The sequence below is a fragment of the Cheilinus undulatus genome, linkage group 2, assembly GCF_018320785.1.
Source record: "Cheilinus undulatus linkage group 2, ASM1832078v1, whole genome shotgun sequence".
Lineage (NCBI taxonomy): Eukaryota > Metazoa > Chordata > Actinopteri > Labriformes > Labridae > Cheilinus > Cheilinus undulatus.
The window spans coordinates 24,946,664-24,962,755 of NC_054866.1; the positions used below are offsets into that span (position 1 = coordinate 24,946,664).

The 16,092-nt window shown below is 39.2% G+C and overlaps 1 protein-coding gene across 4 annotated transcripts in view; it reads left to right on the top strand.

The window, feature by feature from the left end:
• The window catches only part of LOC121519720 (cytoplasmic dynein 2 heavy chain 1), a 165,317-nt gene that overhangs the window by 117,453 nt on the left and 31,772 nt on the right, over positions 1–16,092 (top strand). For all 4 annotated transcript variants that reach the window (XM_041802555.1, XM_041802574.1, XM_041802583.1 and 1 more), the window contains 6 exons: positions 5,827–5,937; positions 8,125–8,194; positions 8,434–8,519; positions 12,465–12,540; positions 12,846–13,072; positions 15,080–15,184. In XM_041802555.1, the coding sequence (XP_041658489.1) occupies positions 5,827–5,937; positions 8,125–8,194; positions 8,434–8,519; positions 12,465–12,540; positions 12,846–13,072; positions 15,080–15,184 (675 nt within the window). The remainder of the gene's footprint in view (positions 1–5,826; positions 5,938–8,124; positions 8,195–8,433; positions 8,520–12,464; positions 12,541–12,845; positions 13,073–15,079; positions 15,185–16,092) is intronic.

Below are 16,092 nucleotides of genomic sequence, written 5' to 3' on the forward strand. Positions count from 1 at the left end.
GTCGCCACCCGCTCAAAGTGTGAAAAATACTTCTCAACATCTTTTTCATTGAAAGGAGGCACCAAATTTATATTTTTACCGACATCAAATTTGGAGAAACTTGAGGAGCCAGATTTATCAGTAGCATTACTCCCTGTCTGAGCCCTCAACTGTATCTCCTGAAGTTCTCTCTCATGAGCAAGACACATTCTTTCCCGCTCCAGCTCATGCTTTCTGATCTGCTCTCTTTCCTTTGCCTCAATCTCTAATTCAAGTTTTCTTAATTGTAACTTTAACTCAAGCTCTCTTGATCCTGAAGCTTTGTCTACAGAAACTTCTGACGTTTCTATCTCACTCTGCTTTTCCTGCTCTTCCTCTGAAAAAGCATCTGATTGCTCAATGGGCAGTTCAAATTTTTCACACAAAATGCCCTGTTCAAGTAACCCATTTATGATTTTAGAAATCATCTTTTTAAGATTACCTTGAATAGCAAGGCCATAATGGTCTGCTACAGCACGAAGATCCTTTTTTGTGCAAACAAAAAGTTGCTTAGCATCAGGCTCCTTAACAAACCTGTCTAACTCAAATGCCATAATAGCAACACACTAAGGCACACTTGTCACTAAACCACAAATTTCTCCACAGAGATTCACAAAAAATGGGCCACAAAGCAGCAGCTATATTGTGACTATTCGACACAACTAAATCACAGCTCACACACAAAAAGAAAAACCCACATGAGTAACTAGGGCACTTTCCACTAAACTGAGAGAACCTCAGTGCTAAACTACACAAAAGTAGGACTACTTTAATCCCCCTTGAACTTTTAATGTAGCACACAAAATTTACCCATGCAAATTACCTCAAATGTAACCTGCTGGTCAACAAAAGCTAAGCTAAGCTAGCTACAAACTCAGGGAGAACTAGCCTACACACAAAGACAAGCTACACACTTCCACCTGATGCCACAAAATAGCCTAATACAAGCACTGTATAACACACAAAAGTTAGGCTTTAGAAAACAGTCAATAATACCCCACAATAAAGAGTACCTACACAAAATTACCTAGCCAACACAAACATCTTCTACTGAGTACTGGAAACATATCACTGAGTGTACAGAAAAAAAAAGCAACTCCCCCTGGTTCCTACCTAAACTTTTCTAAACCTACCTGGTTGGCGTGCCGGGCTCGAGGCATCACTAGACCCAGAATACCGCAGAAGGCCACAGACACGACCAACTACAATAAACTGAATCCAGTGCACCCCCTCCCCAGGGTTACCAGAAAAAATGTGAAAGAAATGAAAATAACAAATGAGAGGCCGATGGAAGGACGACCGAAGTCAGCCCAGCAAGACCCCTCCTAACTAAACCAGGGAGAATTACCTCTAACTTGGCATCCCATACACTCAGACCATGTGCTTCCAAACGTACTCACCAGAAGACTCCCAGCAGAAACTGCCTCAGTGCTTGTATCACACCTCTAAAACTAACAAAAAAACCTGAACAAACTAAACTAATCTAGGGGCAAAACTAATCCAAGTTCAACGACGAGCCCCCATTATTATGTTACGGCTGGCTCAAATGCCGAACATAACAATGGAAACCACACACTCAATGGGTTAAATAATAATCACTTTTATTGAAGTTTTAACCAAGGTTTAACTAAACAAAACCTGAGCGCACACAAAGGAAGTGCTGCTGCTGGAGGTGCTGCTGCTGCAAGGTGGAGAGAGAGAATGAGCTGGTTAGCAGATCCTGCCTAAATAGACTCTGGGTCATTAACCACAGGTGCAGACAAGGTGACATCAGCAGTCACTAAAGGAAACACCCAAAATAAAACAGGAAGCAGTCATGTAACATTAGTTAGGCTAAATGAGAAAGGTTAATGTTAAAAGGGAGTCTGCAGAATGTTATGTAGTTAAACTGTATGTGTAATGTTATGTTTTAGTCTGATTGTTATATTATATATTATATGTACTATTTTGACACTGCTACACAAAAACACAAGAATATGTACACATTTTTCTGCCTGCCTGTCAGCCCATATCAGTCTTTGTGCTGTTGTGTGTGAGTATTTTTTTCCTACTATGGCTCTGTCCATATGTGCCAGTTTTTATTATACTGACTTAACATGTAGATAGTAAATTTTATTACATGTACCAGCCCTCGTGCTCATGGAATCAATTGGACAGAATAGATTTAAATCTGTTACTGCACTACTTAATACTCTAACAGGCTGGAATTGGAATTGATATGTATGGGAAGATGTAGTCTTTCACCTTTCTTTTTCAGCCCATTGTTGTCACAGTGTGGGCATAGCTGCAGGAGATTTTTAGTATAACATGCAAAAAATCCATAAACAGGGATATTGAAAAAGAGAAAGACATTTGACAATGACAGCGTGTCACCAAATTAAGAAGTCATGGTTGACTATTGACAAAAAAGGCATACTATTTTGTGTCTTGTAGATCAGGCTCTCTGTTTCTGGGTAGATGTCTTGCTGCGGGTGGAATGTAAGTCTTTGCCCCAAGTGAATGAGTTCAAGTATCTTGGAGTCTTGTTCACAAGTGAGGGTAGAGTGGCCCATGAGATTGGCAGACAGATTGGTGCAGAGTTGGCAGTGTTGCAGGCATTGTACCAGACTGTTGTGGTGAGAGGGGAGCTAAGCTGGAAGGCAAAGCTTTCGATTTACCAGTCTACGTTTCAACCCTCACCTGTGGTCATGAGCTTTGGATAATGACTGAAGGAATTGGATCACGCATACAAGCGGTTAAAATGAGATTCTAAGGAAGGTGTCTGGGCTCAGGCTTATAGATAGGGTGAGGAGCTAGGACACCCAGAATGATCTCAAAGTAGGGCCACTGCTCCATCACATTGAAAGGAGCCAGTTGAGGTGGTTTGGGCATCTCATCAGGATGCCTTCTGGGCGCCTCCCTGTGGAGGTCTTCCAGGCACATCCAAAAGAGAGACCCCTGGGCAGACAGAGAACTTGCTGGAAGGATTATATATCCATCTGGCCTGGAAGTGTGTCAGAATCCCTCAGGAGGAACTGAAAACATTGTGGGGGGAGAGAGATGTCTGGGTTGACTTCCTTTGCGTTCTGCTTCCACAACCTGACCTTGGATAAGTGGAAGAAGATGAATAGATGGATAGATAGATGGATGTTTCTTTATATCATAGATGTGTCATTTTGTATGCTATTAAGATGCTTATGTGCTACTGGACTCACTTTATCATAGATAGAAACAAAACAAAGCTTGTTGAAGTATGTTGCATGATCTCCGATTCAATTCTGTCTATATTCCAAGGCATAGTGCAAAGTGTAATAAAGAGGTGCCCCTCTTTTTGTTCCTTTTTAATAGAACCTTGTTTTGTGTTGTAGGGATACTTCCTTTTGTTCTACAAGAGTTGATTCTCAAGTGTATGAGAATCAAATATATTGCACTGTTGTCTTTTGGATATTTAACTGCTTGGCACAGCTGCAGATAGCATAACTATGTGACTGGTCATATTTGTCTGACAGACACAGCTATTTGCAGTGACTGGCGTTTATGTTTGTTGTTTGGGTTGTCTGTACATCTCTGATTCCAATTGCAGCTCATTATCTTCTGCGTTTGCCCCACTCTGTTCCCCTCCCTACACTCCTCTATTTCTCCTTGTATTAAATTTTGTTTTTTCTTCACTGCTACTTCCTCACTCGCCTCTACTGCTCACCATCGTCATATTGTGTAATTCAAACTTTCTTTCCATCTGTCTTTCACTCACTGTTTCTTTGTCTCGCTCTTTGCCCAGCAACCGATGAGGTTGAGCTCTCTGCAGCCAAGCCTGAAATGAAAAACTGACGCAACAAGGGGAACGAGGGAGGCAGGGAGAGTAGGAAAGAAAGAGTGAAGACACAGTAGATGTGAAAGGAGCGAGACATAGAGGAAGATGGAGAGAGCCTCAGTGAGCAGGTGGATGTAGTACCAAGTGAGGGTTTTGTTTAAGTTTCTGCCTCTGTTTCTGTGACCATCTGTTGCGTCTTACTGTATTTTAATGTACTTTTAACATTTTTTAGACTTATTTTTGCCATCTGTCTCTCCTGTTCACCCCCCTCTACTTAAGCAGTTGGTCAGTGAGAGAGAAAGGAGAAAGGAGGCAGAAAAGCAGAGCGGTCAATGTTCATAATTTAAGTTGGCAGTGCAGATGTCCTCTCATCCCTGTCTTCTCATATTCTTCCACTTGCACTGTTTTCTATCTCTCATTTTTCACATCACCCCCTCCATCCATCAACTTATGTATATATTGATAATCAGACTCCTTTATGTATCTGAGTGTCTCCATCTAAAAATCACACTTTAATCTATTCCCCCCTTTTTGTCTCTATCCATCTTTCTCATTGTTAATATTTCTATCTTGCAGTTTCTTATAGTACTGTAATCTGCTCAGACACACTCACATTATAAGAAAAGGGGGTGTTTTCTTGAAGGGCTGTCAGTTCCAGTGTTCTTTGATCCAGGGTGAACATGTGTGCGACCATGTGAATAAATTAGGTTCTAAATGATGCAGAAACACATTGATTACAATTCAATATATGTGCGTTTCTGATTGTGTACTTGTGTAAGTACCCAATCAGATGACACAAAACCCTAAGGTGCCAGCATGCTATTTTTAACCACAAGTGTTTGAGAAAAGCAGAAAGAGAGGGGAAGGGAATGTCAGAAGAAACATGAAAAAAGGGACAGTGATGCAACAGTGAAAAAGACAGGTATGAAAGGAGACAAATTATATCAGGTAGATGATTTAGATTTTTTGTCATCTGTAAAGATATAATTATTTTAATGCATTTCCAGTGTTGTATTTATAGTTTTCAATTTTTTTCTTTTGGCCACCCATGTGTCTCCTGATCTGTAGTTACTGAGATGTGAATGTGATTGTCCAAATGCTGCTGTGACTGTGTTTGTTTTCTTTTATTTTGTTTGACTCAGTAGACTGTGAAACTCCATTGCCCCTCAGGAATAAATAACAGTGTCTGAATCTGAATCTTAAAGTCCACAGCTTTATTTGGACCAAACCATGAGGGCTGAATAAATATATCAACTTTTACTTACAAGGAAAAATTATAAAGGAAAAGTTTACTTAAGATCGCACTCACAATAAATTCCAGTCAACAGCTTTGAAATTTTATTTACAGCTTGAGATATGCATGACTGCCATCCCAACCATACATATTTCTGGCCTGTCAGCTGTGCATATCATCAAAACTTAATGCAACACAGACACAAGCTGCAATCTGTACATGAACAGTATGGCCACTGCAGTGGCAGAGTGTATTTTGCAATGACACATAGTCTTTAATTGTATTTTTTCCTTTTCTATATACAATGCAGAAGCTTGTAGATTTATTTCAATCTAAGGACCGGTGCTGAACTCATACCACATAACTTTAGACACAGTCACTAAACAGCCACTACCTAGTTTTCCACTTACACAGTGGAACTAGGTATTCAGCACAGTGGGTGTGAAAGCTTGCCCAACATAGCAACAGTAACCAAGGGGGGCGGGGCATAAAAGTGTGCTCTAACTGTATTTAGTTAAGGTACTTTGCTCTTATGATCTTTATGGTTTCAACTTTGTGGTTTTACCCCTTAGTGAGTAGGTCATATGTGTGAATCCAACCCTGCTGGCTGGGATCCTTGTGTCTTTATACTTAGTGTGATGTACTTTTGTACACTATACATTTTTACACGTTTTTGTCACTAACCATTATATCTTCAGTTCAGTGATACGGTACAAAGTCTTTTGTAGTATTACTGCTTATTAGCTGTAAATGTGTTTTTGTATGTTTCCTATTTCCTTTATAGGAGCTCAATGTGCTACAACCAAAACCAGGCTTCCGACTCTGGCTGACAGCAGAAGTCCACTCTAGATTTCCCCCCATACTCCTGCAGTCTAGCCTCAAGATCACCTACGAGGTACATTTATCACCATATGTAAACATGCATGGCGACAGTAACAGTATTATTTTTTTTTTGTAGTAGTAGCTAACAGCAACATTTAGTGATAGGAAGCATTGTAATACATCATATCACACAATTTTACACACAGTCATTGATGCTCAAATTTCTGTTGTTTTTGTTGTCACACAATATCATTAATGTTCACTGTTCTTTACTCATGTACAACAATGAAGCTGGTACATTTATTTCACCAAATATGAACTCTTGCTGAACTGGAATGTAATTATTTTTTGTCTGAGCGATCATATCATGATCTCATTGCATCTTTAATGGCTACAAATGTATGCATAAACACATAAAGGGAGATACAGAAGCCTGCAGCATGTGTTGTAGTGATGCATGGTTTAGCGCTCAGTGTATTTCTGATGGGAGTCGTGCACAAGGGGTTAGCTGCTTCAGCAGCCAAGCATGCAGCACAAACAGCCTTTCTCCCTCTGTTGGTCTAGCTGTCCATCTTTTTTTGTCTCTCAGACTCACTTGTATTCTTTCTTGTGCAGACTTATGGACAAACCTTAGATGTACACACCCCTCCAAACACTCCTGAGTGAAATCACTATATCGGACATAGTACAAAAACATTTTCACAGCTTATTTGTTAGTCTTCAATTAAACCAACATACATATATTGTCTTGTTACTTTGGTTGATTAATTTCACAAAGCTGATCAGCAAGGATTTTTTGAAAGTTTTGGTTAATCCTCATTAGATATGTTCTAGTAGTGATGTTCTTCTTGATGCACGTTAACTTACTGTGCACGGCACTACAACAACCTTGCTGGAAAAAATCCTGAAAGTTCCTCTACCATATTGACTTCCCACTTTACAAAACCAAATAAAATCAATCAGAAGGCAGCAGTTTATCAAACAGGTAAAAGCTAAGTTTGAGTCAAATAGTTACATCCAGGATGCTGTAGTTCCTCAGTTTTGACATAAAATACCTCACCATAAGAAACACTTTCAGTTAATTGTTGAAGCTTCAGTAATAACTTGTGTTTGCTGGATTTGCTGCATTTGACTTGCAGAGCAAACCAACAGCTTAAACTTCTAATTTAGTAAATGTTGATTCTATGCCTGTCACTCCAATGATTCAATGGATGCAGGAACTTTTTTTGAGAAAAAGTGAAACAAATGAATTTCAAACAGACTGATAAGGGCCACTTAAATCTGGGCACCCCCCTGGGCAGCACAGGCAGTGATTTGGTCAATTCTGGCAAATTTAGTATGTATGAATTACTTGCTGCAAAATTAATTAAAACCTGGTGGAACAAAATGTTTAGCAAAGTGTAAAATGTTTGAAATCATTTCCATATATGTCCATTGTTTCTGCTATAAATAGAGGGTATATTATTTCCAAATGATCAAGATGTACAGAGAACTGACACATAGAAAATGTTAATGCTCAAGTTAAGTTTCAGATTGAAATATGGCATTTATATCAATAAATACAGCTTGATTTGTCAAAAAACAAACACAAACCAAAGCTATAAGTTCTCTTGAATGCCAAAGTAACCATAACACTGACATCTGATTAGAAAATTAGCCAGTTTTGCACAAGTTCAGCACCATTCACTTTGGCTTGATTGGCTAAAGTCACTGTAAAGCAGCTGATTCTGGGTTTGAATCTCAGAAATGCCTCTCTCTTCTTATTCCATCGCTTTTCTCTGCAGTAATTAAGTTAATTGTGTTTTAATATGTCTATGTGCTTGTTACAACTTGTGCTTGTTCAACAAGGTCAAGCTCAACGGCATCGCTTTTGTTCAGGCCTTTTTCACTGAGTAATACGCCTGGAGACCGCTGGCAGTTTTTAGTATGTTGGACATCCACAGCACGACCAGGGACTTGTGGCAACCCTAGGTCATGCTTACTCACCACATCCACCTCTTACTCTATTTTTCCATGCCCCTAGTAATATGCAAAGATATACAGAGCGTTTCCAGGGTTTTGTCAATACTCCTTCCTGCCCGATGGTGCCCTCAGGCGGTTTACTCGCCTTATCCAGGCCTTACTTCAGCCTCAAACATGCCTAAAAGATCTGCACAGTACTGTATGTTTGGACCTTGCATTTTGAACCTGTCACAAACTAATCCATCCATATAAAAGCCTTGTTTTCACCGTCCTCCTTTTTTTGCTTTCCAATATCCAGGCTCCTCCGGGTTTGAAGAAGAATCTTTTGAGGACATTTGAATCTTGGACTCCAGAGCAGATTAGTAAAGGTTTGATCCTTTCTTCTCTTCCTGAGACATTTCATGAAGCCTGTTTGTTCAGCCTTTCCTTAGTCTCTCATCCCAAGCAATGATGGAACAATTTCAAAAAGTGTTACTCATAAGTTCACAAGTCTCTGTTTAACTGGTGCTATTTATTGCAAAGTATTTAAAATAAATTTAAAAAATCACAAAGGTCTAAACCATCTAAAGTCGTATACTTAAGTTGTGACATACTTTTTTTTGTTTAGGAGGCATCCTGGTCAGATCTCAGTCTTTGTTCTGTCTGGCCTGGTTCCATGCTGTCTGCCAAGAGAGACGCAACTACATACCACAGGTAAAATACAGAAACACCCAAATATGGATTTAGTTTGTCAGTTTCATTTTGGGACATTGCCTTGAAGAAGCTATGGTAGCAAAGGAGCATTACCTAGACTTTTTAGGTGGTAACAGCAGCCCTTTCACATTTTTAATGGTCCAGATATTCCTGCCAAATCTGTATTTGCTCACATGCATTATGTGCCCTTTTTTCCACGTTATCACATAATGTAATAACTGAAAATGCAGTAGATATTTCTTTCCAAGACAGTAAATGACAAGCACAAAAACTTTAGAGACCAGTAACCAAAGACAGGATATTAAAGTGGCATAAAAGTTTATACATAGACACCCAGAGAAAGGTTCAAAGGAAAATGGCAAAGAGATCACTTTCTTTGTCCTTGGTGAGCAGCGTTGTATCTGCTCTTTGTTCTGCGCTTCTGGCAGTGGCATAACATGTGCACTGGTATGTATTCATGTGTGCCCAAGAATGCATATGAGCTTTGGTTGTAAACCCGCTTGCTGGTCAACTCACACAGTGTGCACAACACAGTGCACAGGGTATAAAAGGCAGTCCCTGAACTAGTAAAGCTTCATCTGATACTTTTCAGGCACACAGTGGGTAAACCAGCAGGTTTGCAATGTCAAGCAAGGTCAGGGGAAGCATGAGAAATACAATCTTATGATATCATACACAGTCAAGGGATTCTGAAAAGAAAATGTAAGTGTCAGCTGAAAATAGATTTATTATTGAACCCCTTGCTGCCTGCAAGTAATCGCTCTGTTTATTAAAGTGTAAGCCAGTTTATTCAGTCTCACAGCAAGGTAAGGCAGGTTTATTTTGTACATTTCAAACACATAGGCAACACACTGTGCTTTGCACAAATAAAAGAATACAGATGAAAGACATGCCTTAAGTGGTTAACATATTAGAATACAGTTAAAATACATGTGCAGAAAGAAATAAGCAAGAGTATAAGACAATAACATTTCCAATGATATTTAAAAGAGGGTACAGTGCTCCAAAACCATATAATTACTTTGAATTTCTGTGTCATCCCTTCATTAAAAATCTAACTGTGCTCTGCTCCCAGCTTTTTCATGTTTTCTTTAAACTTGCCTCTAACGCTGACTACTGTTATACTGTCTCTCTCCTCCTCTCTCTTCTATTGTTCTCATTCAGTCACTGAATCTCATGTGTTTTATTTTGGTTATATTGTCCCTCATCCAAGAACATGATTTCCTAATTATTCAAACAGGCACAGCTCTGTTAATCCACTCCAGTATCAATTAATTTCCCCTTATTTCATCTACATTCCTCACTCCTTTGGTCGTTTATTCTCTCTCTTTGACCTGATTATTTTAGATATCAGAGTAATAAATGCTTAGAGGGTTCAAGAAGAAAAAAGTGTCAAAGGTAGGATGGAGAGAAAAGAGGAGTGTCAAAGGAGAGATTCAGGGTTTTTTGTCTGATGGCCATAGGAGAACAAAAATGTGTACAGTTTTACAGCAGTGAGGTAGCACACTTTTACAAGTATTCATAAAAGCTAAATTAAGAAAAGCTTTCGGATCGTGCCCTGAAACACTTACGAGCAACAATTTACTGAACATTCATACACTTAATCATTTAAAGATTTAGTGAACATGCCTACACAGTTTTCTTTTACTTCATCCACCTACAACATTAGTGGGAAGATTGAATCGCAGTGAAATACAACAAACTCATTCTGGCATACTGAGACTGCCCTTAGACACAATTATGATTCAACACCTTTGCATCTTTATCTCAAAGATGTTTTGATACTCTATTTGTGCAAAACTGTGGGTGTTCTTCAGTGCAAACTTTTTCTGTTAGCAAAAGGCTTTAATTTTCTTTTAAAGCCTTGTTGTCTTTATTTGCAAACAGCTTTAGCCTTCAAAGAACAATTATTGGAGATTTGATCTTCAGTAAGTTAGAGAGAGAATCCATATAGGGCTATATTACAAAAACCATGTTGCTCTCAATGTCTTCAAAGTAACAGTGAGTGTAGCTTCATAAAATGTACACAAGTGGTTACAGCAGGAGTTTGCAATGCAAAAACTCACATCTCAGCAAGTGTATTTGTGTAAATATAACATTAAACTTACTAATTATACGATACAGTTAGCCACTTTCACCTGACAAATCCAAACCAGAGTTTCCGCTAGACTTTTTTGTCACTGGCCAAAATGACTGACGGTCCTCAAGATTTTTTTTCCATTTCGAACAACTACCAGAAGTATACTTTAGATAGCTATTTGACTAATAACCTACATTTAACAGAAATAAACCATCTAAAAACGGAAACACTGTGACACAGATTCATGTCTGCACTAAAATGGGATGTGAGACACATTCTGCTTTCCAAGACAGTAGAAACCGAGTCAACAGTAAACTTGAGTATTTGTTATCTCGTACTACAGCCTGTTTGACACATATTATACATGACAAGACCATGGAAATGACTGTGGAAAGACATGCTCTTTATGTTAAGTTTTCTAAACAAACATAATGAAAGCTGTGAGCTTTTCCTTACACAAATGCATGAAGTTGCGCACTATACCCCTACATTTAACACAAACAACAACAGCCCTTAGTTGCACATTGGCACCGTTAGCTTTAAGTTAGCTCATTAGCACATTAGCTGCTACCATAACTTAGCAGCTTACAACATACAACAACACATTCCAACAAGTAACTAACTAACCAGTGCCCCTTTTAATAAACACCACCTTAAAATTCCATATAACAACTGAAAATTGAGTCACAATATCAATTGTCCAGTATTGGTATTGTCAGGTCTCCCTTGAAAAAGAGATTGTTGATCATAATGGGACTAATCTGATTAAATAACAATAAATAAAATAAAAAATAAATTGGTCCTCATAAACGATGATTTCAACTGATTTCTAGATGGGAGTGAGATTGTGTTCTCGCAGTCAGCCCTAACAATCCATGCCTTTTTTACAAGACATGATTCTGTGTTGAATACAATTCCACTTCATAGGTAGATTTACCCACTCATCGTAGTCCACTCCAACTCTCTGCTAGGCTCAGGCCTGTCCATGTGTTTTTGTCCGTTGGCTATCTGCAGTTCCCTTTGTTTTGGCTTCTTTATTACCTGCAGAGATGACTTCCTCAAAATCCTTCCATTCTACTGGTTTCCTTGCATAGTCAGGCCCCTTGCAATACATCTTCTAGATAACACAATATATAACATATAATTATTCACTATCTACCTCTTTGGTAATCAGCCTACTTTTCAGCAGGATAATTTGACTGTTAATATTTTTTCTGCTGGACATCCACCTGTGGAACCAGCCAAAGACAGGTAAATGCTGGCTAACGGACACTCGGGTCCAAACATACATCTTATCTTTGTATTTCAAAATATAGAAAGCAAGAAATAAGGACTTAAATTTTTGTAATAAGAAAAAATATCTGCCAATTCACTAAACAAAATATACTTGATTGTTTTGAAATGAAATCTTGATTTCTAATTTACTTTGTAAATCTTTTCTTATTCTAAGATGCTATAAAGCAAATGTTTCCTCAATTGGAAAAAAATCACAAGTTTGTAGGTTTTCGGTCCTTTTTTTATTTCTATTTCTTGCAGATGAGTTTTTTGGACTTGCAAGTTGAACGTGGTGCATATTAACTGCAATAGTATGTTTTTGACTAAAAATTAGATAAATACACTCACTACAACTTGATGTTCTCCAGTGTGTGCATTTGTGTTTTTGTCTGTACCACTTATTCCTGATCCAAACAATAGATCATTTCTGTGAAAATCAGAGCCAAAAGAGATAAAACGGTTTGAAAGATGTCTGCACCCTTTGTTAGTAATGCAGCTGTAAACAATTTTGTCATGTTCTGCCAAATTGATGATTTTGGAAGGGGAATCTTGAAGCTATCCCCTTTCTTATTGTTCTGTGTTTCTTGTAGGGTTGGACAAAGTTCTATGAGTTTTCTTTGTCGGACCTCCGTGCTGGCTTTGAAATAATCGACAGGCTTTTTGAAGGTAGGGAAGCTGGTAACAATCATTACAATGCAATAAGGGGCTCTGCTCTGCTGATCTGCTCTGCATGGCATTTGGTAATGACAACAGGAATCTGTTGATTCTTTGATCTACTATCTTGTTAATTTACACCTCCCCTGACAGAGCATGACACAGACAATGCATCATTAGCACATAAATGTGAAGTATGTATGTGGCTGTTTGTTGTGTCCCTGCCTTTCTATGTGTATACTATTGCTCTTTTGTTTTTTGTTTTATTCTTCTTCATTGCTATCTTTTGTTCTTTTGGTGGTCTTTGTATCATCTAGAAGGTAAACCATTCCAGTGGGAGTTTGTCCATGGCCTGTTGGAGAGTGCCATATATGGTGGACGCATCGACAACCCCTCTGACCTCCGCATCTTACGCTCCTACCTGGAGCAATTTTTCTCTGCAAATCTCCTCTCGTCTTCTTTCTCAGCTGGTCAAAGAAAGAGTAGAGGTGGAACACGCTTCTTTCCACCTCAGATCAGCCTCCCAAACTCCTGCTCTATACTGGTAGGTTGTCTTTGTGATGGGGTGGTACATGAAATACATGCAGACAGTTTAATTCCCATTTGCAGAAGTAGAAATTTGTGGGGTTCATGGGGTTCTTAAGAAAATCAAAGAATTTGTTGTTACTACTACAAAAGCCCTTTTGCTTTAAATTCTGAGCCTGAATCTTGTAGCATCCAAGAGTGTCTGATGTGTTGACCACAGTGCTCCTGTTGGAGCAGGCTGGTGCTTCAGCTCAAACAAATAAGATTGCACTAACCCATGTAAAGTTAAAAACAAGCACTAAAATCTTAAACTTGATTCTAAAGCTGACAGAAGGCTATTGGAGAGAAGCCAGTTTTTTACTGGAATAAGTAAGTGTAATAAAGAGCTAATAAAAGACAATTTACAGTAAGTTACTAAAAGAGCCATACATTATTGTTTATCTCAAGTGAACAACTTTCCAGTGTACATTTTAATAATATATTTTATTTATAAAGCACTTTTCACAAAACTCAAAGACACTGTAAAACGCAGAAAAACAATACAGACACTTATAAATGAACAATAAAAGTAGAAAGTGACAACATAAACAAACAGACAGATAAACACAAATGGCAGAACATCACAATTACAGATTAAAAGCCTGTCTAAAAAGGTGAGTTTTCAGCAGTGATTTGATTGTAGGTAAGTCTGTGCAGTTTTGAATATGTGTTAGGAGTGAGTTCCAGAGGGAGGGGGCTGCTATTGAGAAGGCTCTGTCCCCCCAGGCTCGGTGCTTGCTTCTAGATGGTGGGAAGAGGAGGTTGGTGTTAGAAGAGTGGAGGGTACGGGTAGGAATGTGATGGTGGAGGAGGTCAGTAAGGTAAGGAGGGGCCTGTTGGTTTAGGCCTTTATAGGTGAGGAGGAGGATCTTAAATTGAATATGGAAGGAGATGGGGAGCCAGTGGAGTTATTGAAGGACAGGGGTGATGTGGCCACGGGATCAGGTGTGGGGGAGGAGGCATGCTGCAGAGTTCTTTGAGGACTTTGGAAGATGTGCCAAATAGAATGCTGTTGCAGTAGTCCAGTCGTGATGTTATAACTACATGGATTAAGCTTTCTGCTGCAGAGAAGGTGAGAAGTGGACGGATGTGGGCTATGTTTTTTAAGTGGAAGAAGGCGGTTTTGGTAAGTTGGGTAACATGCTGTTGAAATGTGAGTTGGGGGTCAAAAATAATTCCAAGATTACGAATCTGGGCGGAGGGGGATAGGGTGGATGTGTCAATATGTAGGCTGTAGTTTTGGGCAGATTTGGTGAGGAATTTGGGGCCAATGACCATGATTTCAGATTTGCTGTAATTTCGTGAGAAAAAGTTGTTGGTCATCCAGGTTTTTAAGGCAGTGAGGCAGTTGGTTAAAGTGGAGTGCGTGTCTGTGGTGATGGAGGTGGTGGAGATGTAGAGTTGTATGTCATCAGCATAACAATGAAAATGGAGACCGTGGTTATGTATGATATGGCCGAGGGGTAACAATGTTATAATGAATGGGAGAGGACCAAGCACCGAACCCTGGGGGACACCTTGCAACAGAGGGGCTGTGGAGGAGGAGCAGTTATTTATGTAGGTGAATTGTTGTCTGTCATTGAAGTATGATTTGATCCAGGATAGTGTAGTGCCGGGGATGTTGAGTGAGTATTCCAAACGGGAAAGTACGATGGAGTGGTTGATAGTAACGAAAGCAGCTGTAAGGTTCAGGGGGATGAAGATGTTGAGGTGGATTATCTGGGAATAATAGGTAGACCAGGCTGCATTAAGAGCTTGTTTATAGTCTTGAATGTAGTCAGTGTAGGCTTGGAGATGGACTGTTTGACCATTTTTTTTATGGAGTCTTTCGAGTTGGCGTAGTAGAACAAGTGCTTTACATGATTTACTTGTCTTGGTTTTCTCTCTTCAAGCCCTTTTGGAAATAGCAAAATGATATTCTCTCCCTGTTGATATATCATATAGGTAAATTTCTGTGTGTGACCTGTTTATGACTGTGTCTCCCCAGGACTACCGCAGTGTTATAGAGAATCTCCCTGAGGATGACAAACCTGCATTCTTTGGTCTGCCTGCCAACATCGAGAGATCCTCTCAGAGAATTATCAGCTCCCAGGTGTGACCACACACACAGACTCATACACATACCGCCACCTGCTTATTCCCACAAGCTTACAGCAACATCAACACAGCCTCACTCTCCTGCTCACATACACACATCCAGATTTCTGTATCTGTGCAGAGTGCTTTGAATTGAGAGTCCTCAATTCACAAAGAAGAAGGAAGCAACAAAAGTTGGCGCTTCCTTGCTACAATGTGAGGGGAGATGGAGATCAACGTTACATGATGACTGAACTTAAATTCATTAGCAAGGAACAATAGTGGTCAATAAAAGAGTGTTTTGTGTTTCACACAAAAGTCAACGTTTCCACAGAAGTAGAATTTCCCTGTTTTTGATTATTTCTGGAAACATATCAGCTGATCCCAATTATCACCTTCCTGCTTCCAGGGTCGATCCCAGCTCTTCCTCTCAACACAGCGGTGTACTTAAATATGATGTATTTCTCACTAATCCCTGCTTGCACTAATGCTGATGCACCACAGTGCTGCTGCTGGCAAAGCTTAACCTCCACCACCCCAGCCTCCTCCTTCATAGCATAAAGCTTGTTGCACCCTCATATACAGATTCGTGCTACTTCTAATTGTGTATCCTTTCTGCAGTAAAATTGTAAAATGCACAATGAGAGAGTACCTGACTGAACTTCAGTAAAATACACACAGGTAACATGAGTAGTCATTCTTTAATAAATAAAGACATTTCAGAACAGAAATTCTACGTATTGAAGCTTCATCATAAGCAGATATTGCAACAGCCAAACCCACAGCAAAAATGGAGGAAAAGACACCTGGCATTTCAAGGAAAATATCACATTAAAGTTTGTGTACAGGTTATTGAAGGTTGATTCCAAGTTTTCACACCAGGAGTCAAAATAAATTCACTTTTTCATTTTTGCATCAAATTTT